Source organism: Panthera uncia, chromosome D1 (genome assembly GCF_023721935.1).
Source record: "Panthera uncia isolate 11264 chromosome D1, Puncia_PCG_1.0, whole genome shotgun sequence".
In the NCBI taxonomy this organism is placed as follows: Eukaryota; Metazoa; Chordata; class Mammalia; order Carnivora; family Felidae; genus Panthera; species Panthera uncia.
Genome location: NC_064808.1, coordinates 92,333,262 through 92,360,644, shown reverse-complemented (window position 1 = coordinate 92,360,644; position 27,383 = coordinate 92,333,262). Strand labels below are relative to the sequence as shown.

Below are 27,383 nucleotides of genomic sequence, written 5' to 3'. Positions count from 1 at the left end.
GCTTTCACCTTTGCCCCCTTAACCATCTGTCCTCCACATAAGGCAGAATAAGTCGCTTCAAATATAGTCAGTTCATGATACTCCTCTGATCAAAGTTTTCAGAAGCCTTCCATTTCCTCCAGAATAAAACTCAAAGTCTATATGCTATTCCTAGGCAGTGAAAGGCACAGTTAACTATGAGACAGTTGCACTCAAGGAGTCCACTGTTCATGAGCTGGATTCCAGCTTTACTTTCCTGTGTGGCCATCTTGCAAATACGTTGTTAATCACAAGAAAGACTGGGTGAGAATATGAATGATGTAGTATACAAGTCTAAAAACAAACAAAAGCAATTTGTGTGCAGCTGAAATCTAATTGGTCAGTTATAAGCTGAAACATTTTATTTAAGGGCAACATAGTCCCTTCATATGCATTAAAGTGATTTCATTTTGTCTTCACTGACATCCTCAGCTGATGTTAAATCATATCTAATTCCCAACATACATAGTGAGCACTCAAAATACCTGGGGAATAAATTAATGCTCAGGAAATAAACTTATTTCTTACCTGTGATGATGGCAAGGAGAACCAGCAAGTGAATATCTACTCCATAAGGTCTAGTATTTCACTTACTTAAATTATCTTTTTATCCCAACTTTATTATTTTTTTTAGAGGGAGAATCCCAAGGAAGCCAGCGCAGAGCCCGACACGGGGCTCAAACCCACGAACCGTGAGATCATGACCCGAGCTGAAACCAAGGGTCAGACGCTTAACCGACTGAGCCAACCAGGAGCCCCTCAACTTTATTAATTCTAATTTAAAGGTGCAGCCACAGTTGTGTGGCTCAGGAAAGCCGAATGCCTTTCTCAAAGTATCCTAATAAGTGGCAGAGTTTCAGACTTGAACAGTGGTCTGTATGGCTTCAACACCTGTGCCTTTGCCATAGTCATCTCATGATGAGTCACTGCACTATCCACTCTGATTTTTCTTTTCTTTCTTTCTTTTTTTTTTTGTAACAACCCATAATCAGTTCATTCAAAAAGCTGATTTAAGCGTCAGCACTGGTGACTTCAACCTCGACTCCTGGCTCGAGACCGATGGAAGTAATCTGCAGAACAATCTCAGAAGGACTGTGCAAATCAATGAGTCGCCTGCAGCTCCTCCCCTGAAAACAATCCCAACTCTTAGAACCTTCACCACGAAGAGTTTTTCTTGTAGTGATTCTCAGAGTCTTGGTAGGCATCCGAACTGGTCCTTTCACGACGAGATTCTTTTCCTTTGCGCCTCTGAGCAGGTCAGCACGTACCTTCTCCAATGATTGCACGTTGCAGCTGGTTAGAGTCATTCTAATTTGGTGAATCACCACCTCAGGTTCCCCAGGTATCTTCCCAGGGTCTTTAAAAGTGTGTTCCTTGGCCAGATTGAACAGTGATGAATCAGGAGCTGGAGTAGGCCATCCAGAGCTCCACTCAGCTGCAACCGTGCCTTCTTCAAAGAGTCTCTCTGACACTCTTAATATTATAATGCTCTGATCCATTACTGTCCGCACAGACCTCCAAGATCACTGAAAATCGAGAGGCAGCTCATCTGTCCTTAGTTTATGGATGGGCATGCTTAGCTCCAGAGGGGCTCAAGGTCAAGTAAGGAAATGGAAAGTGCAGTCTCTTGCTTTCTTCTCTCAGTCCCTCCTTATTGGTGTCTCATGCTCTCTTACCCACAGTTTTCTTAGTTAAGTGAATTGGACCATTGACCCTTTGAGTTCCAGAACCGATTTCCTAGTCTATAGCCTCACTTATTTTATAGCTTATTAATCATCTTTCTCATACACAATGCTTTAAAAAGCCACTTCCCCATCTTCTGGAAGGTAGGAATATAATGTTTTTTTTCTGAAGATGCTCTCAACCCCATGGGAGTCTGAGTCCAATCTGTCAGTCCTCTGATGTCAAATTTTCAATCAGGCATTGGCTTGTAATATGAAAAGACTAAACACATTTGTGCACATGAACTTGTATATTCTCACATAAGCAAATAACGAAAATATTCAGCGGGATGAAAATCCCCTAGATTGCACGGTATTTTTGAGACTCAAGTTTCTATTAAGTAATCACCATCTGCCCCTACTCACACACACAAAAATGCCCCCTTTTGTCAGTAGTTTCTGCGTTGAATGGTAATTCTACGGTCAAGGGCAAGAGCCGAAGAGGAGAATCCCACTGAGGAAACAGAACGGTAGAAAAACGGTGTGTAGCCTCTGGCCCAAAAAGACTGACCTCGGAAGCCGGGTGAATACGAAGCCCCAGCTGGCTGAGCGGGTCAAGATGAAAGCATAGTTATTAGAAGAAGCTCAGCTTCATTTCAATTCTCCAAAGTAGAAAACAGTAATTCACAGAGAGCTCTGTGATGGGGGTCAATGCCATGGAATGAATAAACGAATGAATGATCATTCGGTCATTCAACAAGTATACCTGCTGTTTTCAAGTCACTGTTGTCAGTGTTACAAAGGGAAATCCTTTGTGAAATGTTCCATTGTAAGTACAAGTTGTATATAAATAGCCACTTTGATTGAACTTTGCTCCTAGGCACTTCAGCGCTTGTAAACCTGTTCAGCCTGCCAAACGCAAACCCTCCTGGGAAAATCAGAGTCGGCAAAATATGAGCAGAGCAACAATCCCTTTAGTACAGACCACAGGAAGAATTTGAACACATGAAAACACACAATCAAGACAATGAAAACGGGTAAACCTCTTTTAAATGAATTCCTAAGATGATGTGCTCCTTGGAGGAAATATTTTTGCGATCAAGACAAGTCTAGCAGTTGATCTATGTAGCTCCAACTTATGGTCCAGGACCCCGAATAAGTGCATTTTTTTTTTAAGTAGGTTAGTCGGTTTGGCTTGCTAAAATTAATTCAGGAAACTGGCTTTTCAGAAATCAATCCATTTTCTTAAGATAAAGTATACCCCGGGGGTGCCTGCGTGGCTCACTCGGCTGAGCGTCCGACTCTTGATTTCGGCTCGGGCCATGATCTCGTGGTTCGTGAGTTCAAGCACCGTGTTGGGCGCTGTGATGACAGGGCGGATCCTGCTTCAGATTCTCTCTCTCCCTCTCTCTCTGTCCCTCCCCAGCTGGCGCACTCTCTCTCTCTCTCAAATAAATAAGCTTAAAAAAAAAAAAAAAAGATCAAGTATACCCCAGAAATACAATAGATGCTGTCACATTCATGTAGTTAATGTGCTTTTTTTTCTAAGTATTTTCCATGTGTGACATGCTCATAGGATTCCTGAGGGCAACATTAGAGTTAAATTTTTTGGAGTCCAAACTCTAAATCCATGGCCTCCCCAGTGGAAACACTTCTGTGGAATGGTAAAAGGTTACCATCACACCAAACACCAAGGGCGTGTGTATGTTGGGGAGCTACCAACCCTTATGAGCCATACGAGTTGGTAATTTTTTGGTAGATCCAGTCTGATCCTCCTAGTACCTCCATGAAAACTGTAGGGTTCTGCAGAGAACAAGTCTGAACACCACTGGCCTACGTCCTCACTTCTCAGAGAGAGAAACTAAGGCCGAGAAAGACAAAATGCCTCGTCCAAAATCACATAACCAGTTATTGCTGAGTTAGAACTAGTTTCCTGATTCCCAAGGTAGCGCTTTTCCTCCATCTAGACTCCTCTTAATTTCAGAGCCTACTGCAGTCTCCCTACAGCAAAATTTCCTCTCTATTTCAGGCAACCAGAGCAGGCCAGGTTGGGTCTGAGCCACCCAAGGCCATTTGTCAGTCTCCCACCAGGCAATGCCAACCCCAGCATCTGGTCCTGGTCCCTAGGACTTATGCTCTCGTAATTAAAGAGCTGGCATATATAAACAAACTGTAACCTGAGCACCGCATGGTCAGTAAGTAGAGGTCAAGCATGGATGAAAGCTGACTCACAAGGTAAGAAGGAGTCAGTTTCCTAATTTCCAGCCTTGTTTGTCTCTGGTGACAGGTACATAAATATTGCAATTGCTACAAAGAACCTTTTATAACTCTTAACCCAAAATATTCCTCACCCCCACAGCAAGTTTCACAAAACTCAACGCTATCCCATTTTGGCTAGGTGGGACTGTGTGTGGGCCAGGGGTTTGAGTTGGGGTTTGATTACTCAGTGAGACATGCCAGGGGCAGCATGGGGAGAAAACTCTCTGTGGCTCTTGGTAGAACACGAGGACAACCTTATTGGCTCAGACTATATAGGACTGTATAGGACTTTACCAGTTCTCTTCCTGGGACGGGTACCACTCCCAAGAGGCCCCACCCAGACAAGACTTGAAAGGTCTGCAGCAACAGCAGCAGCGTAACCTGAGACCTGTGCTATTGTTCCAATTGTTGCAGTCAGGTCGGGCCCATTTTGACACACCAACAAGTTGTATTTCCCTCCTTGTGAAACGGTCTAGACACGGACGACTCAAACCGTGGTCCAGGGCATCTCCCTCACCTGGAAGCTTTGTGAAACAGGAGGGATGTCAAACCCCAACCCCAGACTGAATGAATCAGAACCTACAATTTAGGCAGATCTCCGGGTGACTGGTGTGCATCTCAAATGTGGGAAGGAATGATCTAGAGATGGAGACCAATACTCTCTGGATGCACCATTAGCTCCATCAATAAATTTTCAGTTAGTGAACCTCCTTGGGTTTTTCTGTGAATTTAAATGGAGAAAGGACCCCAATGAAATCCAAAACCTCCTTAAGATGTATTCGTCTTTTGTTCTAGGAGGTTTTTTCCTCTGAGGGCTATTGGGGCACAATTTGCTTTGGATCACCAGTAAGGACCCGAAGCAGGACTATACATCACAGACTGTGATAACCAACAGTAAATATATTTGGCATTAAGTACTTCTCCTTCACATCTAGACATCCAGCTGGCTGCCAAGTCCTTTTGATTTTGCCTCCTAAATGATTTTTTTTAAATATTCATTTATTTATTTCAAGTATAATTAATATGCGGTGTTGTAGTGATTTCAGAAATACGCACCCCTGTGTTTATTGCAGCATTATTCACAATCATCAAGATATTGAAGGAACCCAAGTGTCCCTCAATAGATGAATGGATAAGGAAAATGTGGTATGTATACATATTGGAATATTACTCAGCCATTAAAAATGAAATCTTGCCATTTGCAACCACACGGATGCTCCTAAATGATTTTTTAAATCCTCCTTTCTATCCCCCTTGCCCTGCTTTAGCTTAGGTCCTTATCATATATGATGTGCACATTAAGACAGTCTCTCAACTTCACACCCAGTCCCCTTATGCAATATTTTGCTCTCATCCAGTGCCTCCTCCAAACTGTCATCAGAAAGAACATTCTCGGAGGCAAGTTTGATCACATTATCTTCTTAAGGACTCTAATGATTTCTGATAAAGTCAATACTGTCAAGTTTTTCACGCAAGGTCTTTGGTCTTTGATACTGCTCTTATTTAGCCACCCAACCCATTTCTCCCACTTTCTACTTTTACACCGACTTCCTAATACACCTGTTACATGCCTCTCCCTTTTCCCAAGCTGCTTCTCTGCTGCAAATCCCTTTCCCTTCTCTGTCAAATAAACCTCTTCTTATTTTTTAAGACCTTGGATAGACAGTCCCCGATTTATCATGGTTCAGCTGATGATGGTTTGACTCTGTGATGGGGATCTGCATTCGGTAGAAACCGTACACAGAACTTTGAATTTGGGTCTTTTCCCTGGCTAGCGCTAGGCGGTACAATCCTCTCTGGAGATACTGGATAGGTAGCAGCAGCCAGTCTCAGCTCCCAGTCAGCCTTGCAATCCCCAGGGCCAACAACCATTACACTGACAACTGTTCTGTACCCACACAACCATGCTGCTTTTCACTTTTAGTACAGTATTCATTAAGTTACATGAGATTTTCCAACACTTTATTACAAAAAAGGCTTCGTGCGAGATGACTGCCCAACTGCAGGCTAATGTAAATGTCCTGAGCGTGTTTAAGGTAGGTGAGGCTCAGCTACGATGTCCGGTGGGTTAGATGTATTAAACATATTTTCAACCGACAACGGATTTACTGGGACGTAACCCCATCGAAAGTCAAGGATGCTCTGGGATTCCTTTTATCACCTCTATCAGCGCCTCTTGACCATGACTCTCTACCACTGAGTAGAGCTGATCATCCTTGGATCCCAACGGCACTTCATGTTTGCCCAACTGGCGGGACTTTCATAAACTGTTTGTCAACTTGTCTCTGTCCTTGCACCAGTTTATGACACCTTGGGGTCAGGAGCCATGTCATATGCGTCTTGTTCTTCTTGAGTACCAAGTACCCCTGCCAACACATAGTAGGCATTCAGTGCATGTTCGACGAAGGAAGTAATGAAAGGGATATAGTCTCTGTGCAAAGTAGGTACCACATTATTCCTTCATATGTGAAGAATACATAGCAACTGCAGATCTAGTGGAAATATTTGCAACGGATTGATCTTTGTGATTCTCCAATGACGGATGTTAAGGAATTGAATTGATATTAATAATGAAATTACCTACGTTAGTTTGGTCACTACCCTAACGGGAAATGATCTACCTCATATCATTTATTAAACATGTAATTGCCTATGACATAAACTCAGCAGAGTTATAGCCTCAAGTACAACCAAGCCCTACCTTCTGGGGACTGTCAGTCTAAGAGAGCTAACATGGACACCAGCCACTCTCCCACATGGTCAGAGAACTCTTTCCCTTGGGGCCCGATGGTGTTGGCAGGAGGAGAGAAAGTCAAGAGATGAGGCCAATTAAACAGATGTAGAAATTGGGTCTCGGCCTCTGCTCCCCCATATCCCCACATTGGGGTTCTTGGGAGCCTCTGCTTCAAGCTCAGCTCAACTGGCCTTCAAGATCGATTTGGGACTCAAGTGGGAAAGCTTTCAAGAGCTCCGACTCAGCAGTCTCCACTCAGCAGTCAAGCTACATTGCACCCTATCTTCCACCCTTCCTTCCTATTCTCTACTCCTAAAGCCCAGAACCCACCTTCTACTCTGGTTTCTGCTGATGAGAACATGACAACAATACTATTTCACGTGTTAATTCAATCTTACCATGTTCCAGGTACCATTTGGTATACTTTATGTGTATGAAACAAATTTAGTCTTCACAACAAACCAATTTACTAAGTACTGAATTACCTACATTTTACAGGTGAGGGAAACACAGAAAAGTCTCCATAGATTGTTTACTTGTTGGTCTCTCCTGATCGTGCTCTGTCTAATTACTGCAGAGTCCATGATGTTAACTACTTTGGGTTGCCCTACCCTTCGGATATTATGCTCTGAGCTTTGCAGCTGGATCTGCACACCCTCTTTGCCCATGCCACATGTCCCCTGCCACCTCCCAGTCTGGCCATCCCATTACAGATTAATTTGCTCATTCCAGCCCTGTCCCGAAGAGGAGAGCAAAAGACAGGCATAAGGTCATTTATTTTCCACTCTATTGAATATGGATACTACATTAATACTCAAAGGAAGAATTAGACTCAGGGTATATAATACGAATAAAACACCAAGTGGTGACAGGCATCCACACCACATGATATCTGAATTAGAGGAAGAGGAAAGACAAGGCACCATTTTTAAGAAGGCACCATTTTGCAGACATTCTCCCAGAAATCCATCTCGGTTCTACAAACTCTTTTTGTAACAAAACACAGGATGTCCATTAGCAAGCTGAAGGATCTACACACCATAAGAAACCAACCATTACCTGGGAGAGAGAACCATGGAAACACCTGGAACAGATTCCCGATTTTGTCCCTCACACGCCCTTTCAACCAAGTGCACATTCATTGACTCTCACATTTGCATAGTTAGATAATAACAGCTCTCTGTTTCATGCTCAGCACTGAGGTCAATGTCACAAGAAGCTGTTTAGCAACCATTCCCTTTTCAGGAAGTTCTGTGATCAGGTAGAAGACAGGACTTGAAGAAGAAGGAACAGAAGCCACCCACTGCCCTGGGCTTGGAGCTCTAAGACAGACTTCATTTCCAGACACACATATGTACATGGGGTGCCCATCAGTATCCTCTGGGTAGCTTTGGTAAACACAGATTAGATTTCATTGGCTTGGTCCAGAGCTCTAAATCAGAATCTGCTAGCCAGATAGATAGATATAGATAGATAGATGGATAGATAGATACAGAAACAGATAGATGCCAGCCATATAGAAGATAGATACATATAGATACATAGATAGATATGATCAGTAACATTAGGAAGTACTGCTAGAATTCTCATTTTGGAAGAACAAGAACATTAATAGCATGTATGTTTTCTCCTCCAATAATGTCAGGAAATGTAAATGAGATACTGACAAATTAAACCAAAAAAACTAGGAACACAGGGAGTGTCCTTAAATCTACAAGTATTTGGTCATGTTCAAATGGGTTCTGAAAAGTCTCATCAATGATGATGGTTCCTCAAAGACATCTAATTTGAAAGAAGAGGAAAGAAATTAATGTATAGCAGGCCTTGGTGTAAGAGAAACATATTAAAAATTCTTAAATAATAAGAGATAAATTAAAGTATGATAGGAGTTTTAGAAAAGACTCATGGCAAGGTTTTTTTGATTGTAGTCCACTAGCTGGTACATTTAAATTGTAGTTTAATTTACAAATATTTGATGAGCATAATGTGAGGAGGGATATATTCATCTGTTTGCTCTATAAAAATAAATCGATGCCTGAATAAGAGTCTAAATCCGCAAAGGTGAATTTTCCAAAGTCACAACACTGAACGGATTAATCTTCTCGTTGCCCATCAACTTCGGCCCCCCTGTTGATGACAGCACTTGCTTAAACCAGAAACATCATCTAAGACAAAGCTGCAATCATGTGCTAGGTTGCGTGGGTCTTATACAAGCAGGACCTGCACAAAACTTCAGGAGCTTCGGGTCTTTTTTAACCAAGACAGGTCATTAAAAGAAATGAAAAGATGTCTTCTGGAGGCTTAATTAAGGAAGTTAATTCTAGGGCCCATCATAGGCCCATTAACCTTTCTCTGTTCCTAAAATATCTTATGTAATGTCAAAAAGAAGGAAAGATGGGAAAAGGAGCTGTGTAATTAAACCTACTTAACCTTAAAATGGAAATGTGTCAAGGGACAGAAGCAATTGGTATAAAGCTCCTAACCTGTATTTACGACCCCAAAACCCAGAACCCATATGCCCCGTCTTGCTTTGTTTGACTCACATTTTCTTTGCTACGATGTTGGACAATTTGGCTGGCGAATTCACTCGCTGTGTCTGGCCTGAACCATAAGTCAGTTCTCAAAATGCCGGAAGTGCAGTACTATCCTGGCATGGGAACAAATAGCTGACTGGTTTCTATACAGATCTGCTGCCACACATTCTCCCAAAGTTCTTCAAGGCAATGATTTTCCCTGATCCAGGAACTCATTTCTTCCCCGGCCTCTGAGAGTGTGGCCGGGCTGGGGCTGAATTTGGTTCGGGATCCCAGAGTACCCGTTGTAATGTATTATTTTCCACGACGGTACATTGTTAGGCATGCAAATTCTTCCAGAATGCCCATGTATGGCTTGTTATAAAAGGACAGAGGCAGAGCAAAACTTTGCCTGCCATCTTGACCCCGGCAGAACCTTGCCTGAGGAGTGTTACTGGCCGGTTTCCGCCCCATTGGGGAACCATTGCAAGGCTAGGGCAAGGTCATTACAATGGTTTCTTTCTCTTTGCTTTTTTCTTTTTATGTTTCATGTTTTTGCTTAAATTCCAGTTATTGAACATACAGTGTAATAGTTTCAGGAGTAGAATTTAGTGGTTTCGGTCGCACTTCGTCACCTAGCTTGCTCTGAGTTCTGTGCCTGGGGCTGTATCAGTAGGCAGAGGAGCATTTTCAACCGGTCCAAAACCAATCTGAAAATGCTACAAGTTCCAAAGCTTAACATAAGCAGTCAGGTGTCTATTAAATGCCAGAAGATCATGAACGCTACAGATCATTTGTGATGACTTTGTATCCTCCAGGGGCCTCTCAGGCCATCTTCTCATATTAGGGTTGACAGACAAGACACCTGTATTTGTATTTGCTAAATCTGGCAACCTTACCTGATCTCCAACTGGGAATCATCATCCAACACCATAAAACAGGACATTTTAGAGAGAACTTGGAACCAGCCCCTAAGGCCTCATTTTACATATGAGGAAACCCAGGCCAGTCAGAGACAGTGTTTGGACATGAATTCAGCCTGTTTTATCCCCATTTTATCGCCCACCACCCAAGCTGTCTATTAATGATGCAGTATTTTTATTGTTGTGATTGTGTTGTTTAACTGAGCTTTCCAAACATCTGACCTTTCTTGAACATTACCCACTTCTAGCCTCTCTGCTAAATCCTTTAGCTAGACAAATAGGAGTACTATGCCCTGCCCTAACCCTTCTGGCTTCTAGAACTTAAACTGGTTATGTGCCAAGGAAGATAAAAATTTTAATTTTTTGAATACAGGCAAAGCACCCCAAAAGAATTTTTTCAAACCTAAATATAAAGACGCTCTTGTATGGATACTATTTTTTAAAGTGTTTGGGCCTCTGTATCCCTCTATCAGTTAATCATCGATGCTGGTATTCCAGGCAAAAGTCATAAATATAGTCGAATCTCAGCCAAGCATTAGGTCACTCTGTTCTGCAAAACCAGCTGGGAGAGATTATTCAAACCCAGTCGGATCCTGCCTCATACCTTCTTCAGTCGCTATCCTTTCAAAACTTTCTTTATACACCTTTGCCAGAAGATGTGTTATGAAAATCCAATATATATAGAAGTCCCTCATTCACTTACGAAGACACAGATGGAAGAAAGAGACTTGGCTACATTCAAGATAAATTTGTTCCTCTCTGGCCATCCCGTGCTGTATGAACGTTATATGCGTGAGTGCCCTTCTTTTTTTTTTTTTTTTAATTTTTTTTTTTTAATTTTTTTTTTTAACTTTTATTTATTTTTGAGACAGAGAGAGACAGAGCATGAACGGGGGAGGGGCAGAGAGAGAGGGAGACACAGAACTGGAAGCAGGCTCCAGGCTCTGAGCCATCAGCCCAGAGCCCGACGCGGGGCTCGAACTCACGGTCCGTGAGATCGTGACCTGAGCTGAAGTCGGACGCTCAACCGACTGAGCCACCCAGGCGCCCCGCGTGAGTGCCCTTCTTATTTGCGATATGATTTCTTTAGGTCTTTCTCTCAAAAATAACTGATTTTGCACATCGTTGTAAAATATAACCTTGGACTTTGAAATATAACCTTGGACAGGCATCACATACTAATATAAATGAGTTTAATCTAGGACCTATACAATACTAATATTAATCCAGTTGGAAATTCAGGTTTTATTCATGCCTTTAAAGGGTTCATATTTCCAGACGATCAGTGTTATCAATGGAATTGTGTCCTCCCAAAATTTGTATGTTGAAGCCCTAACCCTGACGCGACTGTATTTGGAGATATGGCCTTTAAAAAGGCACGGGTAAATGAAGTCATGACAGCGGGGCCCTACTTCACTGTGACTTTTGTCCTTACGGGGAAAGGAAGAGACCTCGTTGATGGGCATGAGCAGAGAAAAGGCCACGTGAGGACACAACAAGGGGGTGGCCATCTGCAAACCAACGAGAAAGGCTCAGAGGAATCCAACCCCTGCCAGCACCTGGATCTTGGACATCCAGCCTCCAGGACTGTGAGGAAATCCACTTCTGCTGTTCAAGCCACCTGGTCTGTGGGATTTTGTTATGGCGGCCCCAGCAAACGAATGCAATCAGAATGACTCTTGTGAGCATTAACCAAATAATGACTGGAGTGCAAGATAAACGAAAGCACAAATTCTATCTTGTTCACTGCGAAATTCACTCATACAGTGCCCAGCAAACTGGTCCCAAATTAACAGCTGACCCAATAAAAGGAATGGATGAATGTTTTTAAGCCCACACCCTAGCAAAGCAGGACCAGCCACTCCTTGTAACCACAGTGTTAAGACTGGAAGAGCAGAGGCTTTGGACCCAGACGGACTGCTTTCGTTCTTTACTACCTGCAACCTTGGGCAGGTGTCAGAACCTTTTCAACCTTAGTTCCTTGTCCTGTGGTTGCTGTGGAGGCTCATGGAGATAGTGCCCCTGGTGGATAATAAGTACATGTAAAAAGCGACAGCTGCTATGGTGATGATATTAATGATGGCGACCTTCATGGATTCATTCCTGTATTTATTCAACAACTGTTTATTGAGCAAACCCCTTCTATGCACCCAGCATTGTTTCTGGCATTGGGAATAAAATGGGTAATGACACATTGTCTTAGCATAGCTGTGCCTTCCATTCTAGAGAGCAGAGTCAAAGATCACTGGAAATAATAAAATCATTTCAGAGAGGGATAAGTGCCACAAGGAAAACAAAGCAGAATAATGTGGTGGGGACCGTGTATGGCAGTGTGTGTGCAGGGGGGCAACCGGTAACTTCTCTCTGGGAAGGAGACCTTGGAGGCTGAGTTTTGAGTGATGAGAAGTCAGCCTGGAGAGTGTCTGGGGTAAGAGCATTCCAGAGTGAGCAGCCGTACAAAAGGCCTCGGGAGGGACGGCCTCAGCATCTTCAGGGAACAGAAGAAGGCCAGTGTGTCTGCAGTGCGGTGAGCAAAGGGGAAAGAGGTACAAGATGAAACCAGAGAAATTAGCTGGAGCCAGATTATATAAGGACTTACAGGCCAGGGTGAGGTGTTGGCATTTTTTTTTCCTAACTGTAATGGAAAATCATTGTAGGGTTTCAAGCAGCGGCGTGAAAATGAGTTGATTTATGTGAAGAACAATACTCGGCTGCTGTAAGGGTGACAGGTAGTAGAGAAAGGCAGGCGTGGAAGTAGGAGGCTGCTCAGGGGTCATGTCCAGTAGTCGGGGAGGGACGGCATTGGCTTGGACTGTGGGGGTGGTGACAGAGCTGGATAATGGACGAATAGGGATTGTTGTGAAGGCAGGTGGACAGAGCCTCTTAGGGGTTGAATGTGAGCAGCAGCAGAATGAAAGGGTGAAGGACGACCCCTAGGATTCAACGTAAGGAACTGAGCGAGATGGTGCCATTTATCACGATCCACTGGGGGTAGGAAGCAGCGGGAGAGTCAATGGAGATGACACTGACCCTGACTTGGTCTCTATTTATCAGTAGAGTTGATGCAGCTTCATGGCCTAGCCAGCTGTAGCCTACCTCTTAGGAAAAATCACCAGAGCTTAGTTGCCAATATTGCACATTGATTAGCAACTCATTGATCATCACCAAGCCTCACCCTGTAAGCAGCCGTGTGAAAAGTGATGTGGGTGAAACTTGGCTTTGTCCTTACACGCCTGTTCCAGGCCTCGGTTTTCCCCCCTATGGAATGAAGCTCTGTGTGTGTGTTTATTTTTGGATATTTCCCACCTGAACCGCATCAGCTCTCCTCACTCTGGAGAAGCAAAACCAGAGCAGGGGGGGCTCTCCTAAGACCCGGAGGACGCATGAGTAGCCAACGGTCAATACTCGAACACTGAGCTCCTCGTACAGACTTCCGATTTCTTGCCCTTCCCTGCTACTTCTTTCTCTCTCAGGCATCAGATTCACGGCATCACCTCCTTCACGTAGAGCTCCTGTGGCCGCCGGTGGCTGGCTTTAATTAGAGTGCGTTACTGAGCATCATTCCAATGTCGGCGGTGTTACATTTCAACATACTCAGACACCATGACAGCCACAGGGAAGCACGCGTTGAACTAAACTGGGAGATAATTAAAACAGGTAGGAGCAGAGATTGTTCATACTGGCCTCTCCTGCACTCCGACCCAACCACCCTCTTCTGGTGTCATGTCTTTCTGTCTTTGTCTTACTCATTTTTCTCTCCGGCAAAGGTGACTCTACAGTGGGCACCTAACAAGGATGACAACGCCATGTGCAAGAAAAGAAAGCAAGGAGAAATACAAAATGTTTGGCCCGAGAAGCTGCCTCTTGGGGTTTTAAAACCATCCTTGAATAAAGCCAGAATGAACTGCCCAGGTTACAAGTGTCCCTTCCTAGTTCAAAGACTTCATCGGTCTTCATTTTGTGTCTACACGAGGGTAAGCAGAGTTTTCTTTCCATTCCACTAAAGAGAGGAGAGACACAAGTGGCAGCTAACTGAAAATCACTGACAATTAGTTCTGGAATTTCCTTCGTGAAAATGCATCAGTCATATGCGGTCGCCAGACACGTTCTTTGTCACTTATTCCAAAAGCCACCCTCCCATTATTAACCACCACTGTCACCCCAGCTTCAGTAAAGTGCAAAGCGCTTTGACTGGCAAAATGGAAAAACTCGCCTCTCTGTGGCTTGGATAAATCCGTTGGCCTTGTTAGAAATCAAGGTAAGGCAGGATTCTGGGAGATGCCATTGTGAGCCATCGGTACAAAAAGTTAAGTAGGCGACTTGAAGTCAAGCCCAAAGTAGGGACATTTGGAAAATTGCCCCGAAATACATGGAGGATCCCACTTCCAGATTGAAATAATTTTAATGTGTATTGATTTTTGAAGGAGAGAGAGACAGAGCGTGAGTGGGGAAAGGGTAGAGAGAGAGACGCGCACAGAATCCGAAGCAGGCTCCAGGCTCCGAGATCTCAGCACAGAGCCCGATGCGGGGCTTAAACCCACAAACTGCGAGATCATGACCTGAGCCGAAGTCAGACGCTTAACCGACTGACGCACTCAGACGCCCCCAGATTGAAATAATTTTAGACAAAAGTAAGTTCTAAGAAGAAAATCCACCAGGTGTGGTGGTAGAGAAATAAGGGGTGACCAGGCGAGGTTAAATTTAAAATGAAAACGCGGAAAATAAGGAGGAGCCAGGCTAAGAACCAGAAAGGGAAAGACGACGACAGGTTGCAAAGCTCCTGGTGTCGGAAAGAGCTTGGTGTGTTCTAGAAAGTGTCAGGAGGCCAGGGAAGGCTGAGAAATGGTGACAAGGGGGACAGGAGCCCCAAATGAGGTTGGGGAGTTTAGCACGTGGACAGGAGCCATATCCCATATAGCATTTAAGGCAGGGGAAGGAGTTTAAATGTTTTCTGAGTAGAACTGGAGGTCATTAAGAGATTTAAGCGTGGGGAAGACATGAATTGGTTTTGTTTTGCTCTGTTTTGTTTTGCTTTTTAAACATCCCTCTAGAGGGGCGCCTTGCCTGGGTGGCTCGGTTGAGCGTCCAACTCTTGATTTTGGCTCAGGTCAGGATCTCACGGTTCATGGGATCAAGCCCCATGTCGGGCTCCACACTGACAGCAGAGCGCCTGCCTGGGATTCTCTCTCTCCCACTCTCTCTTTCTGCCCGCCCCCCACGCATATGTGCACACATGCACGTGCACCCCACCCTCAAAAACAAATAAACATTTAAAAAAAAAAGAAGATCTCTCTAGATACTATGTAGGGAATGGCATGTCAGGGGTGGTTGGAAGGGCAGAGTGGCCACAGGGAAATAGATAAGGGAGCCACCGCAGTAGCCTGGCCAGGAGACGATGATGATGTGAGCTGAGATGGTGACAAGAGAAGATGAGGAGGAACAAAGAGCGTGAAGTATATCGTAGATGTCCAATCAAGGCGACTCGCTCATAGACTACGTGTCGGCAAGGATGGAAAGACAGAAATTAAGGGTAACTCCTAAGCTTCCAGCCTGGGCCCACGGGGGAGCATGTAGGACCAGGAGGGATGGAGGTAGGGTACGGTAAGAAAGAGTTTGAGAGCAGGAGAAAATCAAGAGTTCCATTTTGGGTATCTTAACACTGCGATTCCTGTGAGCCATCTAATTACAGCATCCTCTGTAGTTCGTTATCAAGTAAAATATGTGAATGTGGGGCTCAGAGGAGAGTTTGGATGAAGATGTAAATCTGGGAGCATCCACATGGTGATGCTATGTAAAGTCCTTGAGTTGGATGAGCTCACCTCGGGAGGGAGTAGTCACAGATACAAGAGGATGACCCAGAGTTCAAATAGAGGCAGAGACTCTTACCTCCATGACAGGAAGCAAGGGTGATTCAAGGCACGATACCAACCCAGAGCGAATGGAATGGAAAAGAGAGAGACAGCCAGAGAGAATGTGTCTCCCACCCCGGTGCCCAGCGCCTACCTCGAAAACCACAATCAACCCTTGTGAAGATTAAGTGACATGATGCAGAGAAGGGCATTTAGTGAACTACAACTGCTATTTCCTATGTGGTACAATTAGCTTACTGTCTGATCCTGGATTTATTTATGTGTTTGTTGCTTTTCTTCTCACGAAGAGGTATATTCCTAAGGTCGAAGATGCCATTATGTCCACTGATGGTTCTAAAATAGGTAAATGTTGGCTGATGGGCTGACTGTTGTCTTTACTATATTCAAGAGGATAGCTGGCCTGCCTCAGGTTGGGTTCTGAACAAACCATCATTCCATCCTGGCCACTTCCTACAATCTCACATTTGCAGGGCAGACATCAGAACTCTTTAATCCTGATGAAATTATCTGGCAGAAGCTCCTTTTCTCAAATCGATACGAGGAGGAGAGATGCTCATCTGTTCAGAAGGAGTTTTTTTCCCCCCTTAGCTTTGCCAAGAAATTTCAAAATCACACACAAGAATAAAAGCGCTCACTTGAACTAAAAGGAAACAAGGATTTAACAAGAAGTCTTGTAAGGGCTCTGTACTTCAGCGGTCTGTGCGGGGAACATCAATATGGCAGGCTATCAGCAAGAGCGGAGCAAATATTCCTGGAGAATTTTGTGACAAGCAGAAAAAAAAAAAAACGAATCTTCTCATTTTCCTCTATCAAGTTGTGCTCGTCTGTTTTCCCAAGAAGACTTCTTCTTTGCTTCTGTCTTTTTAAAGCCAAATACAACCCCAATCAACAAAAATGTAAGATACTCTCACTCTTATTAAAACTTCACCTTTCTTTCTCACAGGACTTCTCAACTTCCTTCTCCACGCACATGACTTGCAGGGAATCAGAGGTGAGAAAAGACTCATCTTTTGTTGCCAAAGAGCAAGAGGTTTAGAGGCGAAGCCGTGTCACCAGCAAACAATAGGACGTACTTCCAAAAGCATGATATGGGAAGAGGCACACTGCCTTGTCGTCCACCAACAATAAACTCTGCGTTTATTTCAGATGTTGTCTACTGAACATCTGAGACAGTAGACAACATCTGAAAGGTCTAGCCTTAGAGCTACAAGTGATAATGACCTTACCTACATGGAAGTGGTCTAGATTTTGTAATCAAAGAGATTCCTAATCTGTGCGCTACGGGCCTTGGGCAAATTATTTCTTTGTGCCTATTGTTTTCATCTTAAAGATGGACTGATACCGCTTACCTTGCATGTGAGGTTTAGAGCCAAAGCACAAAGAGCTGGTACAAAGCATGGTGGGAAGTTAAGGCCTGGGGGACAGACAGATAAAACCCAAAGGCCTGCTTCCTACGCTATGGCGGCTGTAAGGACTCACGGAAAACAGGGAGATACAGTAAAGACCAGAGATAATATTTCTGAGCTCTTACTGCATGTTAGAAATGAGATAGGACTTTCATGAAAACTAAGGCATTTTCTAAGTGACTCAGTAGAAGGTGATGGAGCTGGAACTCAGACCCAGGCATGTGGAGCCCAGACTTCCTGGTCTTCCCCACTATAAGATACTGCTTGCCTCACGGTATGTATAGAGAAGGCAAACACGTGAAAACCAGAATAACGGAGCTCCAGTTTTAATTTCCCATAAATTAAGCCACCTAATTTGGCCCTGGGAATGTCATCTCATTTCTGTGACCCTCAATCTTCCCAACTATAAAATGGGGGTGCTGGATACGACCGGATTCCTAAGGTCATGTTTCTTCTACAGTCCTGCGGCTCTGTGATTTTTTTCCAGTTTTATGTAGATACAATTCACATATAACATTGCATTGGTTTAAGGTTTACAACCGATGATTCAATGCGTATATAATGTGAAATGGTCACCACAATAAATTTAGTTAACATCCATCACCACACATAATTTCAACGTGTGTGTGTGTGTGTGTGTGTGTGTGCGTGTGTGTGTGTGTGATGAGAAGTGTTGAAATCTACTGTCTTAGCAACTTTCAAATATATAATACAGCTATGTCAACTACGGTCCCCATGCTGTACATTATATTCCTAGGACTTATTTATAATTGGAAGTCTATGCCTTTTAATTGTGGTCCTGTGATTTATACTTGTTAGAATCGACTAAGGTCATTCAGCTTTCCAAAACTGGTGAATTACTTGGCGGACGGAGTGGAAAGCATGAAAGTCTGTAAGATGAACCAGGTCTCAAAGCGGGCTAAAAAAAAAAAAAAGCCCACTGGTTCTACCTTGAATGTTGAGAAATGAAAGAAAATGGCATTTGTCAGACATAACAATGGGACATTCTACTGTGCCTCTCCATTTCATCGCCGTGACAGAGTTTCCCGCCACACTCAGACATGAAATGGTTTATACCACGAGCAACAAGGAAAAGGGGTGGATCTGAAGAAGCAAGGGCAGATCTAGAAAGCAGCCAAGGCCACAGTCACAGCCCAGTCATTACGGCATCCGTCGCACCTGTGGGAAAGCAGAGCCTAATACTTCCCTGGAAAACACAGCTGTCATGGGGCAAAACCAGGGTGCAAGCCACATGTCCAACACGCTGATCCTTTCCTTTGACTTTTCTGCTGAACAGCGTCAAGTAGGAACCAAAGATCGGACTGTCTTGATCCAGCATCATTTGGCCTCACGTTTTCAGGTATAGAATCATGGTGCTCCCTGCCCCCACTCCCGGCTTAAGCGTAATGATTAAGTCCCATCAGAAATGGCTGACCGAAAAGTCCTGTCGTGGCTCCAATCTAAATTGTGGAAGCATCAGAATTATATGGCGCTTTTATTATCTTGTGGAATGCGTGTCCCTGGGGTACTCCTTTGAGTTCAACTAAAATGACAGTTTAATTCTCAGTAAATGAGTGCTAATTAAAATGCTGGGGGAAAGGCTGTCATAATTGAATAATGAGAATAATGCAGCGTACATTTGTTTCAAGGTTCCTGGAAGCTGAATTTAGGGATCCAGTAATGGTCTCTACGAGCTCACAGGCAAAACCAAGTCTCTGAAAAGCATTTACTACTCAGTGTGTGTATTCACTAAACTAAGTTTTTATCTCGGGTAGGAATTGTTTTAAAGCGGCTGCGAGGGATACCTTGGTGGCTCAGTTGGTTCAGCCCCCAGCTCTTGACTTTGGCTCAGGTCACGATCTTGCAGTTTGTGGGTTCAAGCCCCGTGTTGGGCTCTGTGCTGACAGCACGGAGCCTGACTGGGATTCTCTCTCCTCTCTCTCTCTCTCTTTGCCCCTCTCCCAAGCTCTCGCACTTTCTCTTTCTCCCTCTCAAAATAAATAAACTTAAAAAAAAAATACTGCTGTGAGTAAGTCTTACCTTTACATGTGTCTCTTGCAAAATGTTGGTAAACATGGTCTCGCTGTAGATATTATGAAATGTAGAGCAGAGAGGAGCCAGTGATATAGAAATCTGGTTTTTATCTACTTTTAGACAGGTACCTGTGATCACCTCTCTAGATTCAAATCTCTAGAATGGAATACTCTTTGACATATTAATGCTCTTGCAAAACTGTAGAATTAAGGGGCGCCTGGGTGGCTCAGTCGGTTAAGCGTCCGACTTCAGCTCAGGTCACGATCTTGCGGTCCGCGAGTTCGAGCCCCGCGTCGGGCTATGGGCTGATGGCTCAGAGCCTGGAGCTTGCTTCCGATTCTGTGTCTCCCTCTCTCTCTGCCCCTCCCCCATTCATGCTGTGTCTCTCTCTGTCTCAAAAATAAATAAACGTTAAAAAAAATTAAAAAAAAAAACTGTAGAATTAAAAGATGCCAAGATGAGAACTGTTCAGAAGGAAGTGACATGATCTTGTGGAAAGAGCATTGGATTCTAACCAATAATTCTAAGACAGGATGTAAATAAGGTAGCCCAGATACTGATCATTTAGTTGAACCTGTTTGGAGAATAATACATTGAAAGTAACTTTAAAAGGAAAACTATTACATAAATGAAATAAAACTTTAGCATTTGGTTGACTCTGGTATAAATAATAGGAGCCTTGTATTTATTTTTCTAATTCAGATGACTCTGGTAGATAGATAAATTTTAACAGGTTAGACCCATTTGGCCAAGCTCATTACTGTTAGCACATTACTAGGAGAATCTGAATTATCCTAAAATACGAAATTTGTCCTTCATCCCACACAATGCCCAATTTATATACGAGCCCCCACCCCCAGCTGCTGAGATAATTGGATTGACTTTCATGCTTCTGGGTTTCTGCGGTTCCTTTAGCCCCTTCCACCCCAGTAATAGTTAATTTCAAAGGCTTCAGCATTGTATTGAGTCCAACCTATTCAGTGAGTTTCTGTCCTGTCCTTAAAGATCTATGGGAAAAATAAATTCTATAACCTTCTTCTACGCCTAACAACTTTTACAGTGAGTAAATTCTGTACAATCTGAATTCCTTGATTGTGAAAAAATGTCCCCGGGGCCACCCATTGGGAGGCCTCCCATACACTTACTAATCCAACACAGCTTAGAGGCCTTGACAGATCCAGCAGGGCTGGTTAGACACCCCCCTTATGAATATGCAAAGACAATCTTTCACTTACAAAAGAAACTGATATAGCCATTATGGCCTGTGGTTAATCAAACCTCCATTCACTTCCCTCTGCTTTGAGAACCGTCATCAAGAAAACGTGTTGCTAAGCAAACTTAGCAGTAAGGACCTGGTTCCCGTAAAAATGATTGCCCAGAGGCCAGCCTGCTTAGAAGTAAGGATCCTGGGTTTGTTTCTTTTTTCTTTTTTTTTTTTTCAGCCTCTAATTTGATTTCCTATAAAATCTAAGCTCATCATTCAGTTAAAGAAAGATTTGAAAGTTGCTCACACATTCTTCATTTTAACAAGTTAGAGTTTACACACACACCAATTCACATGCACACACACACTCACTCACACCAGGTCCTTCCACTTGCTTCTGTAACTGCTTCTTGGAAAACATCCAAGCTGAGGCCAAGGAAATGCATAATAGAGAAGCTGCTGACTTTCCAAGCATCTGGTGAATTCACAACTTTCATTGAGCCTTACATAATGTATCATCAATATTCATTCTTTCATAGACATCTATCTTAGTCATTCCCACCTCCCCCGGGGAAACACGGTCAAGAGAAAACATAAAGGACACTCTATCACAAATCCTTAATGAACAGCACACAGAAGCAGAAACTCACTTCTTAGTTTTGCGACTCATTTTCAGTGTAACCTTAAAATATCACTTAAAACTACTTTTGCCATGGGTTCCGTAGCCCCAGACCAGAGAATAACACTTTCTGTGACACCGAGGTGAATCTTTTAAGCCTGCCCACGCAATAGTGTAGTATCTTGGGTACTGGATTATCGGGTTCTCCCTAGGTTAGTCAAAACCTCTGTCTTGTGGCGTCTAGGTACTAATTTCCTCTACTAGGTGGTGGACCGGTGGTCTCAACTTCCTATTCCAGGCAGCATTTGCACGTTTCTGCTTGCACAAGGATTCAGAGAGACGTGATGGAGCCCACGCATTTGGAAATGAGATTCTGCCAAAATTGTCTTGGGAAAAATTGGTATAGTGGAGGGTGGGTGTCCGTTATAGAGTATGTCATATGATGCTCACATTTAATTGCTTATCCCAAATAACACTGCTTCTACCCTTCCCAGGCTTTTCCATATAATAAACGAATAAGAATGATATGTCTGCCCTCAAATTCATTTGTTGGGGCATTAGTGTTATTCGTGCATTAGATTATTTGTAAGCGATAACGACGACTAGACTGCCCTCTAAGACTTTTAGGCTCCGCTCAACTCTGACCTTCTGTGTAATACGGGTCTCTGTATCCCTGGCATAGCATTTGGCACATGCGAGGTTCAGATTAATCAGTTTTGAGTAAATAAATAAGAAAATGGCTAATGTAGTATTTTCTATTACTTGGATGGTGGCCATAGGTCAGGGTTTCTCAGAATATAGTCCTGCATCATCCAAAGAACTCGTCAAAACATGAGATTCCCAAGCCCTACTTGAGGCTTACTGAATCCTCCCCTCTCTTGGTGGGGCCCAGGACTCTGCAATTTTAATAAACTTCCACATGATTCTTAGGCACAGGTTGGTTAGGGAGCCTCTGCTTTGCTTTTGTTGTCTCAAAAGCATCATTTTTGGCTTTGCTGGAACTCTTCAGTCAACCGGAAGCAACGATGGTTCTAATGTATGAGGAAGTCTTATTCCCAAGGCTTCATGTTCCTACCTGGTTTGAAGACTCATATTTTTGATATTCCAAACACCTCTCCGGTGTTCAATCCATCTCTGATGTCAGATGCATGAAACCAGTTTCTCTTTTAATCTGTTTTGCCATCTGATTGGCATGGATTGATTAGTTAAATTTTTCCAATAAAGAGAAGCTAATGGATCTTTGACTTAAGTGATGTGTGTGTGTGTGTGTGTGTGTGTTTTTATGTGTGTGCATTGAAATGCTGTGATTTTCTTTTGTTTTGACTTGACTCAATTAATTCATCAGCTTGCAACTAGTCAAGTGTGACTTCTTAATAGCATGGGTCATGCTTACTCCTTCAATCAACTCTCTACCTGCTTTGTCTACGTCTTATGGAAAGGGTTCTTTGGTGGGGGGGGGGCGGTTATTTGTGGATTTTTATATTCAGTCAGGGGTAAAACATGCAAAAGTACACTCTAATAAATATCTAGGTCTACATTCCGGAAGGTCGTGCTCCTTGGGCGTGCCATGGCATAGCTTTATGAAGGAGCCCCGTCTAACAGTAGTTGATGGGAGTCAGAATCTCATGCAAGCCTTCAGAGCAGTTTTTCATCCAGTCTCCTCTCGCAGAATTGACACGTTTTGCACTTCTGTCAACACTGTACTTACGGCTTCCGTGACATGACTGAAACCCCCCGAGGGAAGTGAATGATGGTATGTCTTTTTTTCTTTCATTCTATCCTCTGTCTCTCCCAAAAGCATTGGGGAAAAAATCCAAGATGAGATGCTCAGTTCTATGCAGGTGACAATGCAGTCATGTGAATTACTAATTAAGTATAACTCAATTTCTCAGACCTCAAGGTCCAGAGAGTTAAAAATCAAACATGGGGAGAGGAGTACACTGAGTCCCTCTGGTGAATCTGCTGGAGCCTCAGCTCCTCCAGGACCACCTCAGGGCCTCTGGATAGCTCACTCTTCCCCCTGAAAGTCTGAGGGTCCCCTCCAATGGTGCTGATCAAGTCTCTCCCCTGCTTGATGGCCTCCATTCTGGCTGCCCTGGGATCTGTTGATTTCATTGCTGAACACCACTGTCATTGATCTTCTCTCCTCCATGAGGTCCCTGATTCTGAGTTACTTTGGTCCTTACATGGTCTGGAATACTTCAAAACTTGCACAGGGCAAGATTGGGGTGGAAAGGAAAGAGAAAAGGTAGAAGAAAGGTTCTTCCTCCCCTAACAGTAGAATGGCTTCAATAAGTCCAAACAAAATGTCTTAGAAAGCCAAGTCTCTCATTGTGCCTCTGATGTGAGCATTATTTCACGTGATCGATTTTTCAGTTACTTTCATGAAACTACATCCCTCCAAGGACAAAAATTAAAATGTTGGCCACTGGTTGTCTCTCGCTTGGGGTCAGACAGCAATGTGAATTTGACCACACCCAAGACCAGGGCTCTCTGCTTCCCATCTACTGGGGACCCTGGGCAAGAAGAGGGCAGTGACCGCCCCCTCCTAGCTGTCCTGGTTTCAGGGCCAGCCATTGGCATGACAGCACTAGCCTGTCCACTCCCTGCTTCTCCTCTATGAGACCCTGAGGGAGTAGGAGTCCAGCAGCCTGCCCAATGAGGCTCAAGTGGCCCAGAGCAGCTCCCTTCCAGACCCTTTGCTATGTACAACTTAGCCAGATCTGCCAGAGATGAAGGCAAGCCCCCTCCAGCTACCCAGCAAAATTGCCAATTAAATCAGAGAAACTAAATTGGATCTAGTGGATGTCTCTGACTCAGCTGGCCCTAGGGAAACAGTGACTGCCAGCAGGTGGTTCAGAGCAACTCTCTGTAATATTCATTTCACGTTGCTTAAAGATATGAAAAAGACCAAGTCTACCAGCTTCTGGTGTTTGACAAAGCAGGCTGCTGTTGGATAATATTTGAACAGACAGCTGTGTCTGAGTGTGCCAGGGGAAACCTTCCCAGGCAATCGAGTAAGGTCAGCATAAATTCCTCAGACTAGCTAAGAACTGGGATATGCCTAACCCCACGAAAACCGAGGGGCAACTTACGTGCACTGTTGGTTCTTTCATACACACGCTGGTTCATTCACTCGTCATTCATTCACTAGTCACCCAACAATTATTTATGGAACTCTCATCTGTGCCCATCTCTGTCCTCAGTGCTGGGCACACACTGTCCCGGGCACCACAAAGCCTGAAGGCCGGGCCCAATTCTGACGATGCTTGTACTTCCTCATGCATCAGTCAGAACCTTTCCTGAAAAACCTGCAGGACACAGTTCTTGCTAATATGCATCAAGATTGTCAAAAGTACTTAACTTTTTAACGGCACAATAAAGTGGCCCAACGAATGAAGCATGTATCCTCTGTATTCAACGTCAAATAGAAGCTTTGTCTAAGCCAGCAAGAGGGCCAATATCGCCTAATACTCAATCTAGTCCTTACTTCATCCCTTTGCAAAGAAGGCCTGTACAAAGTGCAAGGTGCCTGTAGCTAGAAAGAACCCAACTTGGACGGTGCCTAGAAATAACACAAAACAACAAAATCACAACCACACACAAGGCCCTCTGGATGAAGCCTTAGCCCAGCAGTAAATAAGGGCCAACAATGTCCGAATTCTGAATTAAATGTCACAAGAATGCCTTCCTGACCTCTGTCCCCTCTGGATACAGAGACACATGTCTTCGCGTATGTCTTGCTCATACGCAGTGGGTCGGCTGGAGCCTTCCCGACACTCAGCGACTGGCATATAATTCTTATCAGCTTCTTTCCGTGGTTGTTCAGAACATATCAGATTATAAACAAACTAGAAGGGAAGGGAGGGAGAGGGGCTCTCAAGTTAAGCAGGAGATGACAGGAGAAGCTGAAAGTTGATAATGTGGTAAGAAGAGCTGACATCAGACACACAACTATTCCCAGTAGTTAATGCTCTTAAAAATAGTCAAAGTTCAACCTGCTTATACTCCCCTGCTCAAATGATAAAATACTTGGGATCCAAGTTAAAAGCTTTAAGAAGATAACAAAGTGTTTTCTCCATTTTAATATATTTCCATCCAAAAATGATAAATTAAGTTCGCCTGTGTGCAAATTTCGCAAGTAGTGCTTGAAATACCACCTTCCTCTAGAATGGCAGCTTGAAAAGTTTGTTAAAGTTCTTAGATGTATATTAAACCCTTTGACCCTCATAGCAACCCCGTGAGGCAAGTAGACCGATCTTGATGGTTCCACTGTTCATCTGTCCTTTCATTGATTCTGTCAGCCAATGACCATTTGTTGATTACCTCTCTGTTCCAGGTAGTGCGCTCCCCTAGGATCCTGTACTCCCCAGTATGGCAGCCCCGAGCCCCATGGGGCGATCAAATTAATTCAAACTACAATCCCAAGTCTGTATATGCTGGACACAAGGGTAAAGGAGAGGAGGAAAATGAGAGTATGTGCTTGTCCTGGTCCAGTAGATGCTCAACATGGCCCCGTATCTTCGTGTGGGAGGTGTCCTATGACTTCCCTTCTCCTGTCAGCTGTTCTTTGTTCTATCTCCAATGTATCCCATCCACCTGCCTGTAAGGCAGCACACTGCCAAAACCAGTTAGGCAGGTGACCCTCTCTCCCTTTTCTCAATGATTTCCAAGAACCCCGCACCCACAATGGTAAGCTACTCTAATGACTCATAAGTGGTCTACCGTTTTTATTGCTAATAACCGAAAATGTTTCCACTGAAACAATCCAGCTCTCTCCTTTCTTTGCCTTCACCTCTAATTTTCAGACGGAAGAAGCTCAAGACGGTAAAACTCTCTTTTCTCAAAGACGAGCTACATCAACCTCCACCTCCTGCTGTGCACCTCTCTGCCGTCCACCTCCAGAACGAGATCTGTCCCTTGAAGAATGTCTGACGCACCTTCCCAGGGACTACCCATGTCTTTCTTTCCACCAGGAAATCAGAGGCTGAAAATGAATGGTCTTCGGTGCCTCGGGGTTTTGAGAGGCTTGACTTCTTTTTTTAAGCAGAAAACAGAGAATCAGGATGCAGATGGAAGCGTTACCAGATCCCAGCAAGAAAACACATGAAGCAATGCAGAAACTAGGATGGGTCTGATCTCACAAGGGTGCTGGAGGCAAATCCTACGACGAATGCGGCTCATGAAAGAAATACAAAGGAAGTGACAGAAACGTGAAGAGGTGACTGTAGAGGCCAACGTGGAGATGCTTAAAGAAATTATGGGACAGGTTGCATTAAGCCCAAAGGGAAATGTAGACTCTGTTGTCACCATCAAAGGCTTAGCAAACATCTTCACCAGACATCAAACATTGGGGAAGCCCTGCAGCCTTAGCCAAAAAATTAAAATTAAAATTAAATAGGATAAAATAAAATAAAAATCACTAAGTGTTCCCCTGTGAAGACTGGCACAGTGAATGGATGAAGGGACAGTTGTGGGTCAGCACAGCTTTTCATTTTAAAAACCCTCTTCTGGCTCGGACCTTTCCCCCTGAATATCAAGTACTGACTGAACACTATGGCAGAACAGGCCACAGTGAAAGAGGCAAGTGGGTCCCCGCTCAGAGGGAAAGAGGATGATCTGAGGCTCAAAGCAAGGCCTGGATTCCAGAGGCCCCCATCCAGCTACAGGTGTTGAAAACCATCAAGCACGGGGCTTCTCTCTGCCTGACCCCGAATTAATATGAGCCCTGTGACGCTCCATAGCAGATGCGGCCCACAGGGGCTCATTCCGCCCTGAGTATACTTCAGTCTACCAAGATCTAACCTTCCTTCTTCCTCCCTACTTCCCAACCACTGGATTCCAGAATGCAAACCAGCTCCCTCCTGGACTGGAGTCCTGTTTGGAGCACAGGTGATTTGCTGGCTGTCGCTGGGGAGCTGGAACCCACGAAGCAGCACTCTGACCTTAACAGGCCTGGAAGCATCAGCCTGGGGAGTAGTGCCACTGCTTTGAGAGCCTTATTGCAATACCCGGCTCCCAGACCGACCCCCTAAGAATACTGAGCCCAGCCTGTGTTGGACCCAAATCTGCCACCTGCCTTGATGCTGTGACTGGGTACGTTCCTGCAGCTGTGTTTATTCTCCTAGACCTGGTCTACCCT

General features: G+C 44.0%; 1 protein-coding gene and 1 long non-coding RNA gene across 8 annotated transcripts in view; both read right to left on the bottom strand.

The window, feature by feature from the left end:
• Positions 1–27,383, bottom strand: part of LOC125915150 (uncharacterized) — a 212,588-nt gene that overhangs the window by 79,321 nt on the left and 105,884 nt on the right. The window lies entirely within an intron of this gene.
• LOC125915132 (40S ribosomal protein S20-like) lies at positions 971–4,039 on the bottom strand. The gene has a single exon (XM_049620805.1). It carries the CDS (start codon positions 1,515–1,517, stop codon positions 1,029–1,031), a length of 489 nt encoding a protein of 162 aa, XP_049476762.1. The 5' UTR covers positions 1,518–4,039; the 3' UTR covers positions 971–1,028.